The sequence below is a fragment of the Pezoporus flaviventris genome, unplaced genomic scaffold (assembly GCF_033815535.1).
Source record: "Pezoporus flaviventris isolate CSIRO_AGI_PZ_B2104156 unplaced genomic scaffold, CSIRO_AGI_Pfla_v1 ptg000041l, whole genome shotgun sequence".
In the NCBI taxonomy this organism is placed as follows: domain Eukaryota; kingdom Metazoa; phylum Chordata; class Aves; order Psittaciformes; family Psittacidae; genus Pezoporus; species Pezoporus flaviventris.
Genome location: NW_026892589.1, coordinates 1888129 through 1909339, shown reverse-complemented (window position 1 = coordinate 1909339; position 21211 = coordinate 1888129). Strand labels below are relative to the sequence as shown.

Below are 21211 nucleotides of genomic sequence, written 5' to 3'. Positions count from 1 at the left end.
AGGGAAGAGCTTCTGCCTTAGATCTAACCTGAACTCCCCGTGTTTCAGTTTAAACCCATCGCCCCTTGTCCTATCACTACAGTCCCCGATGAAGAGTGCATGAGCTGGTGTCTGTATGTCCGTTTATTTAAGTTCAGATCAATAAAATGCTTCAGTGTATGTTTAATTTTGGGGCAGTCACGGAAGATAAATGTATATAAGCCCCAGTGTGTCCAAAGGGAGGGTAGGTCACCCAAGCAGCACCTAGAAGACATGGACACACCTCTGAAGCCACCCTCCCTGCTGAAAACACACATACCCTCTGCTCTCCTCCTTCTCCATCCTCACAGCCGGCCCCAAAAGGGTTACTAGCACAAAGCAAAGAGCCCTTTTGACGATGGGGTCCAGTCCCATCAGCCAGGCTGCCTGCAGCCCCACTGCGCCCATGTCCCACCCAGCACCCAAGTGGCAGCAATGCCCACCCTGAGCCCCAACCCATGGTCCTTCAGCATCACCATGGGCTTGCTTGAGAGCAGCAGCAGGAGGACTAGAGCGACGTCCTGGGGGTTTAGCTCTTCTTCCACTCCCTGCATCTATTCTTTGCTGTGAAATATTAATGGCTCATGATTCATCAGCACCAAGAAGGAGATTACAGACACGTGTGTGCATTCGTGTGGCTCTCTGGTACACACACACGAGCGTGTATATGCAGATACATATTCAGAGGTGCTTCTAAGCTGCCAGCACCATTTTTAAGGCAGTTTTGGGGATATATTGCACATTTATCCCCATTCTGGTGCTGGCATCTCATCAGGCACAAGCCAGGAGCGAGCTCAGCATCCCTGTGCTGGGCTCAGCAGGGGCTCTGTGCTGCTGCTGGCATTTCAATCAGCCACCCTGTCCCTGGAGTGCTGGAGCCCAGTTACACACCAGTGGCAACCAGTTATGCCCCAGACTGGTGGAGCCCTCCAGATTTACACCAGAGGAATCACCAGCAGGGTTTATCCCCCTGTTTATTGCATATATGCAAGAGATCACGGCGCTGACACAGCCAGCAGCCCATTTACCCTGCAAGGGAGCCAGAGGTGTAACAAAGTCCCTGGCATGGCATCAAGTGGTGGCTCTTTATCCCCAAATCTGTTTTCTCTTCTCTGGGAGATCCAGGCCCTATCACAGCACCCCCCTTCCATCTTTCCCAGGAAAACCGCCCTGGCCAGCCCCATCACCACTCGCCGCTCGGAATGTGCCTGGTCTAATTGCTTACCAGCTCCTGCAGGCTTTGAAAGATGAAAAGCCCTCGACAGGAGAAGCATTGAGTGTTCATGGTTTATTAATGGTGAGCCATCATTATTTCACCTCTCAAGCACTTGGGAGATAGCGAGGAGGGAAGAAGAGGGGAGAAGCAACACGACCCCTCCATCGCCTGCCATCGGGTCCCACCCGCATCAGCCCCACAGGCGAACACGCCGCTGCTTTCCACCGGGCTGTTTTGCAGATTGATGGTGCCCCCCCCCCCAGTAAAACAGCATGGGAGAAGCAAACAAAGCAAGCAGCAGATGTGAAGAGCCTCCAGTGCTTCATCACCAGGCTCAGCCATCCCCGCAGGGGCCTGGCTGGGGAGGAGCATCCCCTTTAGAACCCACCCAAGCCCCAGCCCCTCCACTGAGAGCCATGCAGAGATTTATCTGCTGCTGGTCCTATCATTTGCCCAATTCCCATGTTTTTGGCTGCCGCATCTCCCTGCAGCTCCCATCCAAATGTTCACAGTGATTTATCATTCCCAAAGGGTTCAGCTGTGAGCTGACATGGTGGGAGATAGGAAAAGGGGGATTCAGCAGTGCTTGTGTTTGCCCCCTGAGCATCACTGGACCAAGATGCTCCCAAAGCTCCGATAGAGGGGGAGTGGTCCAGAGCCCTCCATAGACAAATAGTCCCACCCCATCCCTGCGATGCCGCTGTGGAGCAAGGAGAGGGCAGGAGCAGCCGTCGGCGCGGGGACGCGGAGCAGCACAGGGGTGCAATGGTTTTGCAAAGGTGCTTTTTGGGTTCGGTTTTGGTTGTTTTTTATTATTGGCATAAATAATTCATACACTGTCACCTCACCAAACACTGCACGAGAAACCACGGGAACAAATGGCTATCCATTTCTGCAGGTCACAGAGAGTCGCACTCAGTCAGACAGCTGAAATTATAAAGACTTTCTTCAAGTGTAGAAAACGTTATAAATGTTACTGTACAAATTTACATCGGGGAGATCCATCGTGCCTTTCTCAGCCATTTCCCTTGTCGGTTTGTGGGGTGATATTTTCTCTGCCGTTGTTGGGTTTTTTTTTGCACCAGATTCAACTGTTCTGTTCCAGTGACGAGAGTTTTGCAACGACGACAACAAAATAGATATATATATTTATGTATATATTTATAAAAAGAAAAGGGAAAGAGGGAGAAAGGAAATGAGAGTCAGCTCATTCTGCAACGGTCAGAACTAACACGGAGAAAACAAAGCAGGCCATCGAGTTCAGTTGGAAACTGTACAGGAGTTAGAGCTCGTTATATATGTATATATCTATATACATACATATAGAGATATGTATATATATTTATATATACCTTATGTACAAGAAAATGTAACAGCGTACTTTACAGGGGCCAATAGTTAAAGGCGGCTTTTGCAGCTGACCAAGCTTCCCAAAGAGTCACCATTCAAATAAATAAAATCAAATATAAATTAAAATAAATAAATGGTGAAGAAAGGAGGAAGGAAAGAAAAGGTGCCCAGTAGAGCACCGGCTGCTGGAGGGCTCAACCTGGGGCTCCCCATGGCACTTGGGGGTGCAGACAACATCTCATGGCACCTCCACCACAGCCCCCTTCTTAGCATAGCTCAAGAGCAAGCCATAGGCACCAACTCTTCCATAGGATCCAGCAGAGGTTGAGCAGCTCCTCCACCTCCAAGACATTCATTTCTGCCTGTCATCTGTCTTAAAGGTTCATATCTCAGCTCCTGCCATGGTCAGATAAAAGCCATGGGGCTGGATCCTGAGCTCGTCATCCCCAGGAACAGGCTGGTCATGGCTCAGCAAGGGTAATTTGGGGGGCGGGAGTGGATAGATGAAGAAGCAGGACCAGGGGATGTAATTTAGCAGCCGAAGAAGGACATAGTGCTTTGGGGTCATGCAGCACCACCACTTCCATCACTGGTGATGGCCTCACCACCCAGCCCCAAACACAGAGTTCCCCAGGAGCATTGAAATGATGGGGAAATACCCCTCAGGCAGCAGCAAGATAAAGGGGAGCTCAGGGAAGAGCCTCGGAGCATGGCTGGAAGGATGAAGCAGCTGAGAGCTGGAGGACCAGGACAGGAGATCACGACTGTGGGGCTGCTCCACTGCAAGAGCCCGGGGATGCACCTGGGGTTGGGGATGGTTCCCTACGTCTCAAGCTGCTGCTTACAACACCACAGTGCTAAAACCAGCTCAGCTCCCAGCCGGCGCATCTGGAAATAGCCCGTCTCTCCTCTAGCTCACGCAGCTAAGCTGAGCTACCGGATGGACCAGCTCCCTCCTTCGGATCTCCTATTAGAGGGCATTGTGGAGAGCTTCTCCTTTCTCTCCCTGCTGAAGGGCTGGATATTTTTAAACTGGGGAAAAAAAAAAAAAAAAACCCGAAGCTCACAGAGTGGGAGTCAAAAAAAAAAAAAAAACAAAGGAGAAAAAAAACCCACAACAAAAAGTAGGATTCGTTGGGTCGGTTTTGTTGTTTAAAATAATTAAGACTTTCAAAACTAAGGCGGCATGATGCAAATCACACGGCTGCATAAACAACCGCTGCTGCGCTGAATGGAAGGGAAGGAGCTGCTCTTCTCAGCTAATTTATGGTAAGTGCAGGGCAGCTATTTTTCCATCGATACTATTGTGCGACAGCTCTGCTCGTGGCCCTGTGGAGACCCTACACTGAGGGAAGGGGGGGGAAGAGAAGGGAGATGAGGGAAGAGCTGGCGAGATTTACTGGCTGTTGGAGCTCTCAGCTCCTTTCAGATGCCCAAAATCCAGGGAGAAACACTTGGCTGAGGCTGCTGCAGAGAGCCCTGTGCTCCTGGTGGGGACCTGATGGCGTGGGGTGACCAAACCAACATGCCTATCGTTATTCCTGAGTGTTGGCTGATCTGGCATCTGTCAGCTGCTGGTGAGACCCCATGGGGGGATACGTCAAGGTAAGACGCTACAGCAAAGAGAGGGCTTGGGGCACAGGGAGTACACTCACAGTAAGACTTTCAAGACTGATGCTGTGCCTTCCAGTATAGATCTGCACAATGTCTACCAGGCTACAGCACTTTGCCACCCCTGGGGTGGAGCATCACCCATGGTATCACCTCCTTCGTCTTCCCAACACATTCCTCTTGCTCACCTTGGAAGTTCACTTAGAAACTAAAACCACTGAGTGAGGACAGGGCCTTTCTACAGTGATCGCTCCATAAGGATGTGGTTCGGAATCAAGGGTTTCATGGTGAGACCTCCCTGCAACCCCTGGCAGCTGAGAAATCTGGTGATGGGGCATCCTCCCTCCCACAGACCCCAGGACCACTTCAGTGAAGGCATTGGTGAAGCCTCAGAGAGGCTTAGTGCAAGATTTACAGCACATGTGCGCACAGGCACAGAGGATGGAGAGGGTACGAGACAGCAGGAGAGGGTTGGGGTGAGGAGGACAGGCAGAAGAGGGCATCGAGGTGGGATGAAGAACATGGTGTGATTGTGTGTGTTAGAGGGGAAGAGGTGGGATGTGGAGGAGGCAGAGGGTGAGCAGCTATGGAGCATCCTTTGTCATCACTAGAATGAGATGATGCTCAGCCACCTACACTGAGCTCTGCAGCATCACACCCAGAGGACCACAAACCACCCATGCTGCCTGGTGCAGGGAGTCATTAGCACAAATTAACACTCAAATGCTCAAGCCAAGGCCTCATCCTGCCCTCCCTTGCTCATCCCAGCAGCAGCAGAGCCAGGAGCAGGTGATTCCTGCCTCATACCATGCAAAACATCCGAGAGTGAGATGGACCATGTAACCACATGGCACAGCAAATGTCCCAGAAGCAACAGCATCCTCCTGACAGACCCTCTTCCAGCAGGCTTGGAGGCCGGATTCACCCCCTGCTCCTGCCCACCTCAGGTTTGACACAGATGCACGTGTGCAGATTTGAAGCCATAAAAGCACCTTTGTAGATGCCAGCACAATTAAAGCTCCATCTCTTCCTAGCTGCAATTAGGTTTCTAATCTTCATTTACTTATGCTGAAGCGGTTCAAACGCCGGCAAGGGGGAGTTAGAGGAGCAGCAAACAAACCAGGGCTGGTTAGTTTGGAGAGCCTCGCCATGTCTCCAAATTAAAGCTAACTTAGACTCCAATTGAATTACTCAGGATGGTTCCTGTCAAGCAATTACGCACAATAAGGGCCTGAAAATGCAATTTGCTGTCATCTGTCGCTTGACAGCTCATCTAATGGACTCAAGGGCCCATCCGAGCTGACGAGGAGAGGGAAATACCAGCACACAGCATTCAGATGGCAACACCAGCTCCGAGGTGTTGCCCAAAGAGCATTTTCTTTTGGGACATCCAGGATTTGGCTGATGGAAGATGAATATGCAGGGAAAACGGTCCTGGGGATGGCTGCTCATTCAGCTGAGATGTCTGTGGGGTGGAAAGGGAGATGCTCTGCACCACCAGAGCCTGTCTGCATCCCTGGCTCCACCAGTGAGTCCGGGGACAGCAGTGGGAGAGGGGAAGGACCCCAGCTCCAGCTGCGCCCGCTCTGCCCTGCTCCAGAGCATCCCCAAACCCAGGGCTTCAGCAGCATCTTCGGGAGTGAGGGTGGAAACCAGGAGCAAAGCGGTGCCAGGGAGGAAGAGAGGGAATGGCTCAGTGATGAGATATGCACTGGGGCAAGCAGCTAAACTAACAGGAACGTGGAGGAGCGCCCTGCCAAGAGGGAGACCCAGGGGGGAACATAAGTGGTCATGGCCGGGAGGTAGAGAAGCCACTTGTGAAAGGTCACCACTGCCCATGAAGGGGCTGCAGAGGCGTTGGGGAGCAGGACTCCTCCAGCTCTAGCTCTGCAGATGCATTTCCCCACGGGGGGCAGCTAATAGCAGCAGCACTCCCGGACCCCAGCAGGCTCCGGCTCTGAACTCATGAATCAGCAACATTTCCCCCTTTCTTTTTCATCAAAAATAATAATAATGATAAAGAAAATGAAACGAACCCACCGAGAACCAAGCAGCGACCCCTCCCCAACCGAGCATCGTGAGCACTGACCATGCTGATTGGGATCAGAGGAGCCCTGGGGTTAAATTGAAGCCGTCTGCCTCGAGGGTTGTCCCTGCTTGGCAGGGAACCGCCCCGAGCCCCGACCTCATGTGCACGGAGAGCCACCCGCTGTCCCCATCCCATCGCAGCCGGGCCTCGGCCACCGGCTCGGCTCCTCCAGCCCTTGCGGAGAGGCTCCACGGGATGGAATGCTGCAGGGGAAGAGGCTCATTCCCATCCTGCTGTTGGCCTGCGGCACTCGCTGCTCCTCTGTAGCACAGGGTGGGAAGTGGAGAGGAAGAGGAGAACCACAGGGGGAGGAAGGCACCGTCCCTTAACTCCTCCTGTCACAGCCTGGAAGGGAACAACGCAGCAGAGTCAGCACTGGGTGCTTCATCCCACAACACTGGGTTCTTCATCCCACAACACTGGGTGCTCATCCCACAACACTGGGTTCTTCATCCCACAACACTGGGTGCTCATCCCACAACACTGGGTTCTTCATCCCACAACACTGGGTTCTTCATCCCACAACACTGGGTTCTTCATCCCACAACACTGGGTGCTCATCCCACAACACTGGGTGCTCATCCCACAACACTGGGTGCTTCATCCCACAACACTGGGTGCTCATCCCACAACACTGGGTTCTTCATCCCACAACACTGGGTGCTCATCCCACAACACTGGGTTCTTCATCCCACAACACTGGGTGCTCATCCCACAACACTGGGTGCTCATCCCACAACACTGGGTTCTTCATCCCACAACACTGGGTGCTTCATCCCACAACACTGGGTTCTGGCAGGGCAGCTCATTGCAACAAACCTCCCCAAAGGGGTTTGACATGGGGATAGCCCTGAATGCAGCGGCACCATGGGATGCTGTCATTCCTGCATATCCCCACAAGCCCGGGCTGGGGTTTCCTGGTGCAAGCAGCTCCCAGGTTCAGTATAATCTGGAGGAACAAGGGCTTGTTGGGTACCACACACCTCACCCGCATCCCTGCGCATCCCTGCTCTCCAAGCAACAGGATGCCTGAGGGGCTTTTTCCCCCCATCCCCTTCATGCAGGGATGGCAGAGCCCCCGGGTACCACAGCCAGCTCATCCCTGTGCCAGCCAGGACTCCATGAGGAAGCCGGGACATAACATGGGAGCAGTGTCTGAAGCAGCTGAGGAAGGAGGCAGCTCCGTGCTGAACTGAAGCATCCTCCCTCCCCAGGGGACTGGTAATGAAGGAGAAGCTGCCGGGCAGCCACAGCCCATGGCAGGCAGAGCATGGCAAAACCCCTCCCAAGCCCAACGAGGCAGTTACACAGCCTGCTGCTTGGGGGTTCAGCATCCTTCAGTGTTCCTTGCCCAGCTCCCTGAGCTGCCCCAGTGCCTGCTCGGAGCACAGCTTGGTAATTAACTTCCCTGCTAATTAACAGCTTCCTTTCAGGGTGATTCGGGCTCCATCTGACTGGGGGCTTTGTGCTGTTCCCGGGAGCACATGGGGATGGGAGGTGGCATCAGTACCCATAACCTCAGGGCCATCCGCGCTTGGCGCACAGATAACGAAGCCGGAGATCGGTTATCAGATGTGGGAGGAGAAATCAGCACCTCCAACCTTCGGTGAGGTCCAAGAGGGATGCTCTGAGCAATTGAAAGCACTCTCACTTCTCTCCCTCAGCTCACCTTTGCCTCCCTCCATCCCCATTTCCAGCCTCCATGATCAGAGGGATGCACGTCAGGAGAAGGAAATATCCCCCTGTGAACGCAACCCCTGCACGGATCGGGCTTTGGCTCCTATTTGTCACAATATGATGAATTCAAGGGAAGAAAATGAGTTTTTAAGTGATTCTGCTGCATTTTGCCTGCTGTTACCAACAAACCAGATCCTGAAACCCTGACTGGGGACCCATTTACGCAGCGCTTGCTGAAGCAGAGAGAAGTGACTAAGGCAAAGCAATGAAACAGAGCAGGACGTGGCCATGAGCTGTCTGGAGGAGAAGAGACCATTCCCACCACTGGAAGCTGCAACTGCTGAGCAGGGCCCCCCCCCAACACTGGTTAAATTTGGGCAAAAGAAAGAAAAAACACCTTCCCTGGCAGGAAAGCTGCTCTGAGCTTAGTGAATAGGTAGGCAATGGAGCCTACGATATCCCCAGTGGAGATGTCCCCATGCCTCCCTTTGGACCTATCCTGCTTCTTCCTCTGGTGCTGGTGGAGCACATTGCCAGGCTCCTCCTGATCATCTCCAACTACTTCCACAGGCTTTGTCACCCCAACAAAGGACAGCCAGTACGGCAGTGAGAGCAAGCACAGGCACAGCACTCTGTGACCACTCTTCCTACCCATCCTTGCCTCTCCGCATGCCATCAATGTACCTGCAGCTTACCCCTGTCACCAGCACCACCAATTCAGGCTGTAATAGTGGGGGCTTGAAGAGTACAGGCAGAGCTGCCTGATGGCACACGGAAGGGCAAGCAGGGACAGGGACTTACTCTGCTGACTTCCAGAAGTGCCCGGGGTGGGAAAGGCGACGGTTGCGCTTTGGCAGTTTCTCCAGCATGTCCATGAGTTTGGTGAACGTGGGTCTCTCCTCTTGGTCGTAGGCCCAGCAGAAGAGAAGGATGTCCTGCAGGCACACAGGGCGAGAACCTGAGCAAACCTAAGCCAGTGCCTCTCCATCACCACCCCTGTGCCCAGCATCCACTCTGTGAGGACCCCATCTCCATCTCTGCATCCTTGCAAAGGGCTGGGGTGGAGGGGATGCGTCCATCCCATGTGAACCCCATCTCCATCACTGCATCCTTGCAAAGGGCTGGGGTGGAGGGGATGCATCCATCCCATGTGAACCCTGTCTCCATCTCTGCACCCTTGCGAAGGGCTGGGGTGGAGGGGATGCATCCATCCCATGTGAACCCCATCTCCATCACTGCATCCTTGTGAAGGGCTGGGGTGAAGGGGATGCATCCATCCCATGTGAACCCCATCTCCATCACTGCATCCTTGTGAAGGGCTGGGGTGAAGGGGATGCATCCATCCCATGTGAACCCCATCTCCATCACTGCATCCTTGTGAAGGGCTGGGGTGAAGGGGATGCATCCATCCCATGTGAACCCCATCTCCATCACTGCATCCTTGTGAAGGGCTGGGGTGAAGGGGATGCATCCATCCCATGTGAACCCCATCTCCATCACCCCATCCTTGTGAAGGGCTGGGGTGGAGGGGATGCATCCATCCCATGTGAACCCCATCTCCATCACTCCATCCTTGTGAAGGGCTGGGGTGGAGAGAACGTGCAAGCTGAGCTGATGCTTGTGCCAGTAGCAGGACTCAGCCTCACCAGCAGCAAGGGCAGGGATGCAGCCCTTCCTTTTGTGCTTGCAGATTTTGGGCAGCAGAGAGTGGTTTTCAAAGGGACCCTCCACCCATAGGTCAAGATCCCATTCCTCCTCCATGCACACAGCAGGATCCAGTGCCTGCCCCACGCCACGTACCGAGATCTCCTTGCCCATCCCGATCTGGCTGAGGTTGGGCTTCATCCCACTTCCCACTTGCCAGATTATTGCCTCTGCTGGCTGCGTCTTGAAGGGCCATTCCCGTGCGTGCAGCTCGTACCAGATCGTGCTGTTGGGAGGCAGAAGGGATTAGGGATGAGAGGAGCCGGGAGGCATCCAGGGGCCGCATCTGGCCAATGCTCCACATCAGCAGCCTCTCCCTGCTGCAAAATCATCCCCATCCAGATGTTTCATCCTAGATATGACATCAGAAGTGCTCAGCCATCAGGAGGATGCTGTGGGCAGGAGGATGATGGATGCACGGGCAAAGGCACCAGCCAAGCTGCTACATCAAGTGGGAATCTCACAGGGTGATGGCACACATGAAACCCCAACCATCTGCCAGTGCACCACTCCTATCACTAAGCCAAACCTTTCTTTCCATGAGGACTCCCAAATCCAAGGGAATATCCCAAAACAAGGGTGTCCCTGGCTGAGCTTTGTCCTCCCCCGTGGTCCTACACCCCTGCTACCACCTGGGTGGTTTGCATCCTCATTTTCTGGCACCCAGAGGCTGGATGAGTCCCAACTCCTGCAGCACTCACCCTGATTTCCAAGGCAAATTCCCTGGACTTGCTTTCCCCTTCAAGTGATGCTGTGACCACCAGCTAAAGCAACAAGAAACGGGGTTTAAACGGCACCAGGGTGGAAAAATCTGGTGGAGAGGGTCTGGTAAATGAAGGATCACTTCTGGATAGGGGAATCCCTGATTTTGGAAATCGGCTCTCCTGATTTGGGGAAAATATGCACAGTTTGGCTGTAAATCTTCAAATATTGGATTCATGTGAGATAGATACCCATTGGTGCTGGCAGGGGAGGAATAGTGGGGTTGGAGATGGGCAGGTGCTGGCAGCACCAGATGAGATGCTCAGATGGGAGCAGGGATTCTGAAGATGCATCCAATGCATTTAAATTCAGGTTCCTACTTGGGAGTTTGGGGCTTCATTTTTCCACTTTCCCACTTTTAGATGCATTCAAAACATCTGGGCTGCATTTCCCAGGGCATGGATGGCCCTATGGAGAGCAGGCTGCTGCTCCAACCTCCGTTTGCATCTCTAATACTGATCACTGCTGTGATGTCTCAGGCTTCAGCGAGCACACACCACCAGCCTCAGCCCCCTGCCTCACACCATCCTCACACCCTTTCATTAACATTTTTATCCCCTTTAGAAGGTCTTTTCCTCTCGCTATCACTGATCCCTGTGTGGTGGCAATAACCCTCTGGGTCATCCGGCAGCATCCCGAGCTCAGCAGAAACAAGAAAGAGGAAAAATGGGGGAAAATCTTTTAATCTTTGAAGGAAGATGCTTTACATAAGGGCAGAGCTCTCACTCCAAGAGAAAGGAGGAAAACCTAAGCCTAAGTAACCAACTCTCGCTTAGTTCGATACGATCCTTTAATTACCTCTTTATTCTTGTGCTAAAGTTATACCTCAGGGAGGGGATAAAAAGGAGAAGCCAGATCTTTTCAGCTGTAATTACTGCAGTTTTGATGGGAATATCACCTCTGATAACAGCCCCTTGTGCACTCATCCCCGCAGCCTTTAAGGTATCCATGAGAAAATTAATCTGCTGGGTAAAGCCCTATGTCTCTGCCTCGGGAAAGGTTTTATTGGGGCACAAATGGGCTCCTGCAAGAAGAGAGGTTTGATTCCAGATAAAGGGGCAGTGATGGGCTGAAGGACACTCATCAGTTCTCCTCTTCTTGGGCTTTTGGCATCTCCTCCCCTGGCAGCCATCAGCACCAGCCCCTCTGCAGCCAGCCCAGGGGGTACCCAGGGGTTCCCAGACCTGTGTTGCCATGCCTCTGCATCCAGAGCATCCGACCCACCTCAGGAGGATGCAGGGGAGAGATTACACCAGGCTGGCATCCCCCTGGATCCCATTGCTCTGGTCTGTATCCAAACAGGAGGATTTGGTGATCTGGGGGGGGGGGGGTTAACTCAAAATTCCCTGTAGCAGGAAGGTGCTCTGAGCCCAGGGATGGGGATTCCCACAGGCAGCATCCCCTTGGCACTGCAGCAAGGAAACTGTGTCCCCATCCCCTCCTGGCTGCTTAGAGCATCTCACACATGACCCAACCATGCCAGTTCTCACTGCAGGGACTCACCCCAGTGCAAAGACATCCGAGTGCTTGGAGAAGGGCAGCTTGTCCTCCTCGGTGTCAGGAGAGAGCTGGCGGATGATCTCGGGGGCAAGGTGACACAACCACCCGTTCTGGATGCGCAGCTTGTTCTCCCGCCTGCAAAACATGGGCCTGAAGCCATGGCTACCAAAGGGGGGAACATCACCACCAGCGAGCAGCCCCCCAGCCCTCCCACCCTCTCCCAGTGGGAATTTAGGCCTGGTTTTCCCTATGGCATCCTTGCAAAGTCCGGCTTTAACCCTGCTGAGGGGAATGATGCCATTAGTGGATTTGTGCCTGTCTCTGCTGGGTCCACAGTTCTGGACCAGCTCTGGTTCAGACAAGCTGGGGATGGGGATGCAGGGTCTGCTGGGGACCTCGCTGTGACCACTACTTCAAAACACCTTGAAAGAGCAGGGACAGAGCATTACCTGGGGTAAATCCCACCAGCACTGACACCTGACATGACCCTGCTGTGATTTGAGCAGGGGTTTGGACTGGGGACCTCTAAGGGTCTCTTTCCAAGCAAGCCCATCCTATAAGAATGGCCTGAAAATCAGTGGGTTTAGGTGCTTGGCCCCCAGACAACGCCTCCAGCCCACCTTCATGTCCAGGCCTCTGATGCCATCACCCATGGGAGCAGCATGGCTTTATTATCACCAGCCCCTCAGTTAACCTCAGACATCATCTCTACCTCTCCAAGGTCCCCCTCTTCATAACAAATACATGAGGTTCTTTTGGCCAACAGCTGAGGATGGCATTGGCTGCTTCTTCATCCTTTATATCCTCCAGCAGGCACCTAGGATGCACCACTGGGTTAGACAGAGTCCCCAAGCAGGGAAATGGGGAAGGACTACCAGTGGTGTTAACACCCTAAGCAGCTTGATCATGTGTCCAAACCCAAATTCAGCAGCACACTTTAGCAGGAGGTAACAGAACCTGCCCCATGTCACATCAGACAAGAGAAGGAAGAGCTCGATGACTTGTATCAAGGAATTCCTCCCTCTTTGTGCTTTGATGCACTCCCAAAGACTGTGATGAACACAGGTAAAGGATGGCTGTGGGGTCATCTGTGCTCCTGGGACCAAAATCCCAGAGCTGAGGTCCCAGGGGACACCATTGAGGTATCTCCATTCCCCTCCAAGGCAGGATGATGAGCCCTCACTGCAAACACTGTCTCCTTGGCTGGCTTTCCCCCCATGGCTGCTTACACACAAAGTGCGCGATCCAAGACAGTGCAGTCTGGATCCTCTTAGCCAAAAAGCCATCCCCATCCCCAAACATACCCCCCTTGGCTCTGGCAGTGACCAGGGGAGGATGCTCTCCCTAGGGAAGGATACTGCCGGGCCAGGGCATCACTGATTAACCTTCCATGCCCCCTCTGGGGTCTCGGATGCTCCTCACCCTGCTGTGCCACAGCCATGGCCGCAATCAGCAGCTTGGGCAAGGCACAGACCCTAAGGCCCCAGGAGCTGCAGGAGAGAGCACTTTGGCACAGGGGGGGGAGGCTTTCAGCTCCCACCACCATCCCCAGCCCTGTGAGGCTCTTAATTACGAGCTGCCATTAAGCATCAAGGCAATTAGAGCAGAGGCGGAGGAGCTGCTCGTCCCTCCCTGTGTCTATGGTCTGTGTCCCCAGGCAGGCAGCGGGGAGCACTCAGATCTGCTCCGCCACCATCAGCAAGACCAGGATTGCACCCAGGGCTTTTAGTTTTGCTCACTCAAGTCTCCAAGTGCTGTGGTATCCCACGAGTGGCTTTCAGGCTGGCCTCAGGATGCTCTGGGGACCAAATCTGGCTCCAGAGCTCCCGGGCATGTACACCCGAGCAAGTAGCTATGGGTTTCTGAGCTTCCATTAATGAAGGCTGAGCTTTAAAGCAGTTCCAAACCTGGTTCAATCGCAGCAATTTGAGGTTTCATGGCCAAAGTTTTCCTGAATTCATAACTGACCTGGCCACTTCCACTAGCAGAAAGCAGCACAACCAGCTGAGCATCTTCTAAAGCCACTGAAGGACAAACCAGCCCCAAGGCAAAAGCAAGAGCAGAAGAGCTTTTCCAACTACTTAAAACCCACCTCATACTCCTCATAATTACAGAGCAGCCCTTCCAAGACAAAAGAACATTTAAATAAAGGAGAAATACATCTGATTTCACCAGGAAAAGACACTGGATTAGGAAGTCTCTGCAGAGAGCGTTTTAGTTGTGGTAGTCATCTCAGTGTTCAGCAGCACAAGTGTGTCAGAGCACAGATGGCCACTGCAAACTCCTTGTGTTGGATGCTCTCATGAACTGAAGGTGAGCCTGGTCTAGGAGAATGAGGAGGATTTGTAAGCCTTGTCTTTAAGCCTAGAGAAAGCAGGTCAGTTTGGAGTTCTCATTCACATCTGAAGCAGCATCACCATCATCAACTTGACCTGTAATTTTTGCTCCCTTCTCCATCCAGGCTTGCCTGCACAAGCCTCTGCGGACCCCAGACTGGACTTTATCTTTCTTCTTCATCTGCAAGAAGCCAGAACCAGCAGAAAACCCTCCCTGAAAAGGGGAACCAGCCCTGCAGACATGTGCTGCTTCCAAATCACAGTGACCGGGGAGTGCAGATCCCCAAAGCCTTCTCTCAGCTCCCCACCAGCAGAAGACGTGTGGGTCACAAGCAGAGCAGCCACACTGAAAGCTCCTTGAGGCAGAGATTTCCCCATTTTCTCTGTTTTTCTAGCAAACCACTGCTCATTTCTGTCCAGCCTTGTATTTCTGACCATTCTTCCTCACATGAGTAGTCTCCTGACCTTTACCCATCAAATGATACCCCAGTCTTGAGCAGAGATGGCTGTGCATTGGTCCACTCCATTGGATACCCCATTTCCAAGCATCTCATCTCTTGGTTTATCTCCACAGCATCTCTGACCTTCACAGCAAAGGTCTCTAGCAAAATTTGGCCATTCTTGCCCAAATCCTTCTCCTACTGCCGCAATGAGCTTCAACCTCATCCTGGCAGGACCTCAGTCCCAAATCCCCTGCCCAGCTGCTAAACCAGAGCTGAAACCACTTCTCCACTGCAGGGAGAGCAGCAGCACTTCTGGATTTCTCAGCCTTCCAGAGCTTTTGGCCAAGTCTGTGCTAAAACCAGATGATATTTATACAAATAGAAGGGAAAGGCTGCCTGCTCAGCTCACCATGAGAGGCATGGGACAGAGGCATCTGTTCCCTTTGCCTCTAATCCTTTGGCCTCATCCCATGGGAACTAGAAATACATACATATATAACTTTTAAGATGCATTTTATCCCCTGAGCAGCTTCACTGTAAAGTGATGATCAGCCACAACAACCTTTCCAGTGACAAAGCCCATCATGAGGGGTGATGGAGACCGAAAGGACCATATGAGTGGAGACAATGAACACTTCAGTCCAGTACCTGATGTTCTGGATTCTGTACTGTGAGGGTGCTGAGGCGCTGGCACAGGGTGCCCAGAGAAGCTGTGGCTGCCCCATCCCTGGCAGTGTTCAAGGCCAGGTTGGACACAGGGGCTTGGAGCAAGCTGCTCTAGTGGAAGGGGTCCCTGCCTGTGGCAGGGGTTGGAGCTGGAGGAGCTTTAAGGTCCCTTCCAACCCAAACCTTTCTATGATGCTATGACCAGAAGGTGGGTACCACGCTGCAGGAGAAGAAACCTGCCCGAGCTGCTGGCTCTGACAACACCAGGCTTGGCCTGCGCTGCTTCCAGCACAAAGGGTTTAGTGCAAAGCTCTCTGCTGCTGGGAGAAGCAAGCAACACACTTCTTTAGTTTTAACAAAATATAGAATATAAGCTTTGGTCTTTTTTCCCCTCTTCTGTTTCCTTCCCCCCCCACACTTTGCTTTTCTTCCTTTCCACAACTACAGAAACCCTTTGCCCTGCCGAGCCTACAGCTGGAAAACCTCCCACAGCACTGGGAAAAAACACCCAAACAAACATTTAATAAGGCACATTTACCAAACGGGCTTGATTCCAAACCTCAATAATGTCACAGCACTATGAATGTCCCGACCTTGGCTCTCATTTTCTCTGGGTCTTGCTCCAGTGTCAGCACAGAGACTGCGCCCAGATGTCTGCAGCACCCAAAAGGTCACTGGAGTGGTTGGGGACATCCATGGGGACATCAGTGCGGGATGCTGTGCTGGCTGCACCACTCATCGGCCCAGGGGCAGGAGATGAACCAGATCCCAGGGGATTATATAAGGATATATAATATATCCCTAAGGAAAAGCCAAGAAATGAACTGGCTTTGCCAGCCCAAGTGAAACAGAGCCCAAGGAGCATCTCCCAGAGTGCTTCGGCCACAGAAATGATGCATCCCATTGGGATGGGAAGAGGCTGGGTCCAAGAGACCCTGCCCAGGGCCAGCTCCTGCCCCTCTGAACCAAACTTGCACAGGCTCGCACGCAGCATCATGCCCCTTCCAGCAATCAAAAGCAACTCTGCCTTTAAACACCAGGTTTAAAACCCAAACAAAATCAAATCAAAACAAGCTGCAAATCCTGCCCCCACGAAGTGGAGCAGTTGGGTTTCACCACTTGGTGCTGAGCCCAGACCCACCTTGCTGCAGAAACCCCAGCCCTGCTCCCGCCATCCCTCTGGGGCTTTGCTCTCCAAACCCCACAACGGTGCTGAGCATGGAGCTGCATTTCAAAGCAGCATCACTTGTGGGGCAGAGAGGGCTCTGCAGGAGCTCTTTTCCCAAAGCATTTCTCCTCAAAAGCAAACTCCTGGGAGGTGGGATGGTGAAATCCAATGGCAGCCCCAAGACACGTCCTCATGTCTAGCAAGACTGCAGACCCAGAAAGGCACTTGCAGGGGAGGTTTTGGGGTTCCCTTTGCACGTTTCCAGCTCAAAGGGTAGCTGTAGGGCATGGGGAGGGATGCTGGTATTTCCACCAAGCCATGTCCTACCTGCCCGCTTGGAGAACTCCCGAGATGCTGAAGAGGCCAAAGTCTGTGATCACCACCTTCCCGTTGTCATAGAAAACGTTTTTTGACTTGAGGTCCTTGTGAAGGATCCCCTTGGCATGCAGGTAGCCCATTCCCTAGGATGGAAGAGAGAGAAAAACACCCCAAAACTGAATGAGCAGCACAGACAGAATAGCACCAGGGCAGGGGCAGCCCCACGATTGCCAAGATGGGGAGAGCCCAGATGGCGGAGCAAGTCCAGAGGAGGCCACAGGGATGCTCAGGGGCTGGAGCAGCTCCTGTATGGAGCCAGGCTGAGCACACTGGGGCTGTTCAGCCTGGAGAAGAGAAGCTGCGTGGAGACCTCAGAGCAGTTTCCAGTGTCTGAAGGGGGCTACAAGGATGCTGGAGAGGGACTCTTCATCAGGGACTGGAGTGATAGGACAAGGGGTGATGGGTTCAAACTGAAAGAGGAGATGATAAAGTTAGATCTAAGGCAGAAGCTCTTCCCTGTGAGGGTGCTGAGGCGCTGGCACAGGGTGCCCAGAGAAGCTGTGGCTGCCCCATCCCTGGCAGTGTTCAAGGCCAGGTTGGACACAGGGGCTTGGAGCAAGCTGCTCTAGTGGAAGGGGTCCCTGCCCGTGGCAGGGGTTGGAACTGGAGGAGCTTTAAGCTCCTTTCCAACCCAAACCATTCCTTGACTCTATGATTCTATCCCTGTGCCACAGCAGCACATCCACGCTATTGAGCTAGGACTTGGCCACAACCAGAGGCTGCACATCCCCAAATGTCCCTGCAGATGTCCGGGCGGGTGTCTCTGGCTTGGGACAGGCATCACTTGGTGCTCACGGAGGGCGATGGGCTGCGACAGCACCACTTGTCTTCCTGATTAATGGCTTACGCAAGGAAAATTAGCAGCAAACCAAACTGGCAGTGCTTTCCTGAGATCCTCTGCTGGGAAATTGATGATGATGATGATGATGATGATGTTTTCCCTTTCCAGACTGGGAGCAGAGGGTAATAAGTCAAATCTCTCCATCCCCGCTACCGAGTCATTAGTGCTTCCTATGTGCACACCGACACCATTAGCATGGAAACAAGCACCTCGCAGGAGTCCTGCCTTGATTCCTTTCCCTGAGGAAAAGCTGCTTGGTGGTTAATTAAAATTATTGCTAATGATGCAAAAAGAGGCCATGGGTGGGAAATCCAGCTCCCCTGCACTGCCTGAGCATCAGCAAATCAAGCCGACTGCCGACAGCTCCGTGTGGAGGGCGTTCAGCTCCATGGGATAACCAGCTCTGGGAATGGGGAGGGTGATGAAAGCCATCTATCCCCACTTCAGCAGGGCTTTTGATGCTGTCCCACTTTTCATTCTCAAGCAGACTAGGGGAATCTTGGGCTAGAGAAAGCTATTGAAGGATAAATGCCAAATGGGCCAGCAAACTGTTGCTTAAGAGTGAATATCAGCTGTCAGTGACATAGGGGGATTTATTCACTGGATTTCCACAGGGGTCCATCCTAGGCCTGATCTTTTCACATGTCATCATTAACCACGCCGGCAGTGGAACAGGGATGTATTTGTAAGTTTGCAGACAATGTGGAGCTGGGAGGAATGATCCAAATTCAGAATGATGTGGAAAAAACGGGAAAGCAAACGGAAAACCCCACAAATCCTCAAATGTAAGCACCTGGGATATGGGGGGAAATTCAGAAGGCACCAAGCACTCAGCAGCAGCACAAACCCACTCCAGAGTGGGAAAGGCTGGTGGCAGCCAGGGACAACATGCTGCTGGGGATAGCAAACACCCCAACTCATCAAGTAATGGGGGTTTAACTTCACCCCTCGGTGCTCGAATCCCAAAGTGCCTCTGCTAAGGGATGCTGGAGGAAGGATTCAGTGCTGCGGCTGGCCCTGAGGTGCCACCGCTGCAGCCGGATGCCAGGACCATTCCAGCCACTGGGATTAATTAGGGGTCCCTGTGTCCCAGCACATGAAATACTGATGAGGTTTAAAGTTCTGCTTTAAAATGTCACCTTCACTGCCACCTTCACACAGTGCCCGGGAAAAGCATTTCAATGTGTGAGCCTGTTCCTCCTGCAGCGCCTCGAGCAGCCACGAGGCAGGATGTGGCCCAGCACCATGAGGATGCTCTGCAGCCCCCTCCCATCACACAGGAGCTCAAAGCAGGCGCTTTGCACCTATGGATGGGAACACGTCCCCCGTGCAATCATCAAACGCAGCGAGCCTTTGCCAAAGGTATTTCTCAGCGAGCCCAAATCCCTCTCTTTGCTCCACGGGGTATTGTGCAGATCCCACTGCAAATTCCAGCCCCGACACCTTCACCCTTGGGATGAGCTGTAAGAAAACACTCGCAGCCCAGTAACGCCTCAATTTCCTTGGCTGGCCAAGGAGAGCGAAAAGCCAGCTCCCTCTGCCGGCCCCGCTTCCCAAGGAAACCAGCTTCCACCTCCGGAGCAGCATGGAACAACGAGAGCCCTTGCACTCACTAATCCAATCAGCTTAACGACCCTCCTGCATGCAGGGACTCGAAGGATGAAGTCAAACGATGTGCACCAAGCCCAATCACAGCAAGTCACTGGGGTTTTCCCTCGGTTCTCCACGCCAGCCAACATCAAGTCCACCAAAACATCCTTAACATCTGCTGGGGGTTAACATGGGGAGGTGGGAAGGTGGAAGCTCTTCCCTGTGAGGGTGCTGAGGCGCTGGCACAGGGTGCCCAGAGGAGCTGTGGCTGCCCCATCCCTGGCAGTGCTCAAGGCCAGGTTGGACACAGGGGCTTGGAGCAAGCTGCTCTAGTGGAAGGTGTCCCTGCCTGTGGCAGGGGTTGGAGCTGGAGGAGCTTTAAGGTCCCTTCCAACCCAAACCAGGCTGGGATTCTATGAGTTTAAGGAATTTACTTTAGAAACAGCATACACTTTGGGTGTAAACAGAAGCAAAATAGGTAATCTAACAAGGAACAACATAAGCAGAAGCTGGGGAGCAGCACTGTTCGGGACATTGCAGAACATATTCTGTTTTCTAACATGGATTTGAGTATTTAAGGGGTTTAAGACCTGCCAGAAAAACTTCGTCCTTTTCTCTTTTTCTCCACAGAAAGATGCTAAACATGAGCTCAGCCCCAGATGACCTGGTCTTGCTGTGGGCCAAAGGGATTGGCTGACCTTGGCCAGTATCATGAGTCCCATGGTAGGACACTTGCCAAACGCTTCAGGCATCATTTGATGTTAAGTACGTTTGGAATCACAGCACAGCCCTCCTCTGGCAGACAGCTTAACACCTCTTGAGGAAATGAGCCGTTGCAGACACTCGATGGGAAGCTCTGATGGCTCAGGACCCAACTTCCCAGCCACTTGACCCCGCCACGTGAGGATGCTCCCCAGCCTCTATTTATACGGTCACGTCTGAAGTGTTGGAGATGCTCTCTGAGTCATCTCTATGAAAGGAAAAGCTCTTTTAGCTCTGAAAAATGTGTGTGTTCTGCCTCGTGGCACACGCAGCCTCCTGCCACGAGCCCCACGGCACTGACCCCTCCGGCGCCTGGGCTGCAGGGATGCGATCACTACGGAAACCTCCGAGCAACAGCAGGTCATTGGGTTTTCCCCAAGAGGAGGGGAATATCCCACCAGCAATTCACTCACAGTAGCAAAGCTGGGCTTAAACACCTGCACTGCCAAGGGGATGTGGACAGGATGAGTCCCAGGCTTACTATGGGGAGCCCATGGGAAGCCTTGGTGCCAGCCCAGGGGAAAAACTGGGATGAGGGAGGTCTAAGAGACCTGGATTTTAAAGCCAAAGGGGGTTACCCTGCCCTTGGTAATTCTTGGATCCTTCACTCCAGGGCTTGGCTGGATCCTGATCCCCATTGATGCCAAGCTGTCCCACTTCACACCACAGCACAGCACAGCATACCTTCACGATTTCTTGTGCTATCTGCCTTGTCTTGTTGACATCCAGGACAATTTTGGCATCTCTCACCACCGAGTAGAGGGTCCGTCCTTTACACAGGCTGAAAGAGAAGGAAAAGGGAGAAGATAAAAGCAGAGTTTATAGCACACACCCCCCCCATTGAGAAACATCCCCAAAGTACAAAGGCAGTGGCTGTGGCTGGGAACTATAAATAACCACAGGAGCTTTGGCTCCATCTCAAGGCAGATTGAAGGTTTGGGATGGAACCTGGGGGCTCTCCCCATTGCAGCACTGGGAGATGCGTGCTGGTGCCATCACCGTGGTACCGAGCCCCACAAGGGGTAACCCCGGGCTGGTCCCCAGCTCTTCCCCACATCCCATCCCCGCAGGAACCACCTGGTCCTCTTGCTTCAGAGGGG

At 53.0% G+C, this 21211-nt stretch overlaps 1 protein-coding gene across 3 annotated transcripts in view; it reads right to left on the bottom strand.

Annotated features, from left to right (window-relative positions):
- Positions 1 to 1951: 1951 nt before the first annotated feature.
- The window catches only part of KSR2 (kinase suppressor of ras 2), an 82743-nt gene continuing 63483 nt past the window's right edge, over positions 1952 to 21211 (bottom strand). For 2 of the 3 annotated variants that reach the window (XM_061465769.1, XM_061465771.1), the window contains 6 exons: positions 20796 to 20892; positions 16868 to 17001; positions 11931 to 12062; positions 9762 to 9891; positions 8763 to 8896; positions 1952 to 6629 (listed from right to left, as the gene is read on the bottom strand). In XM_061465769.1, the coding sequence (XP_061321753.1) occupies positions 6623 to 6629; positions 8763 to 8896; positions 9762 to 9891; positions 11931 to 12062; positions 16868 to 17001; positions 20796 to 20892 (634 nt within the window). In that variant the 3' untranslated portion in view covers positions 1952 to 6622. Of the gene's footprint in view, positions 6630 to 8758; positions 8897 to 9761; positions 9892 to 11930; positions 12063 to 16867; positions 17002 to 20795; positions 20893 to 21211 lie in introns of those variants that run through there. The other variant, XM_061465770.1, reaches the window with a different exon arrangement.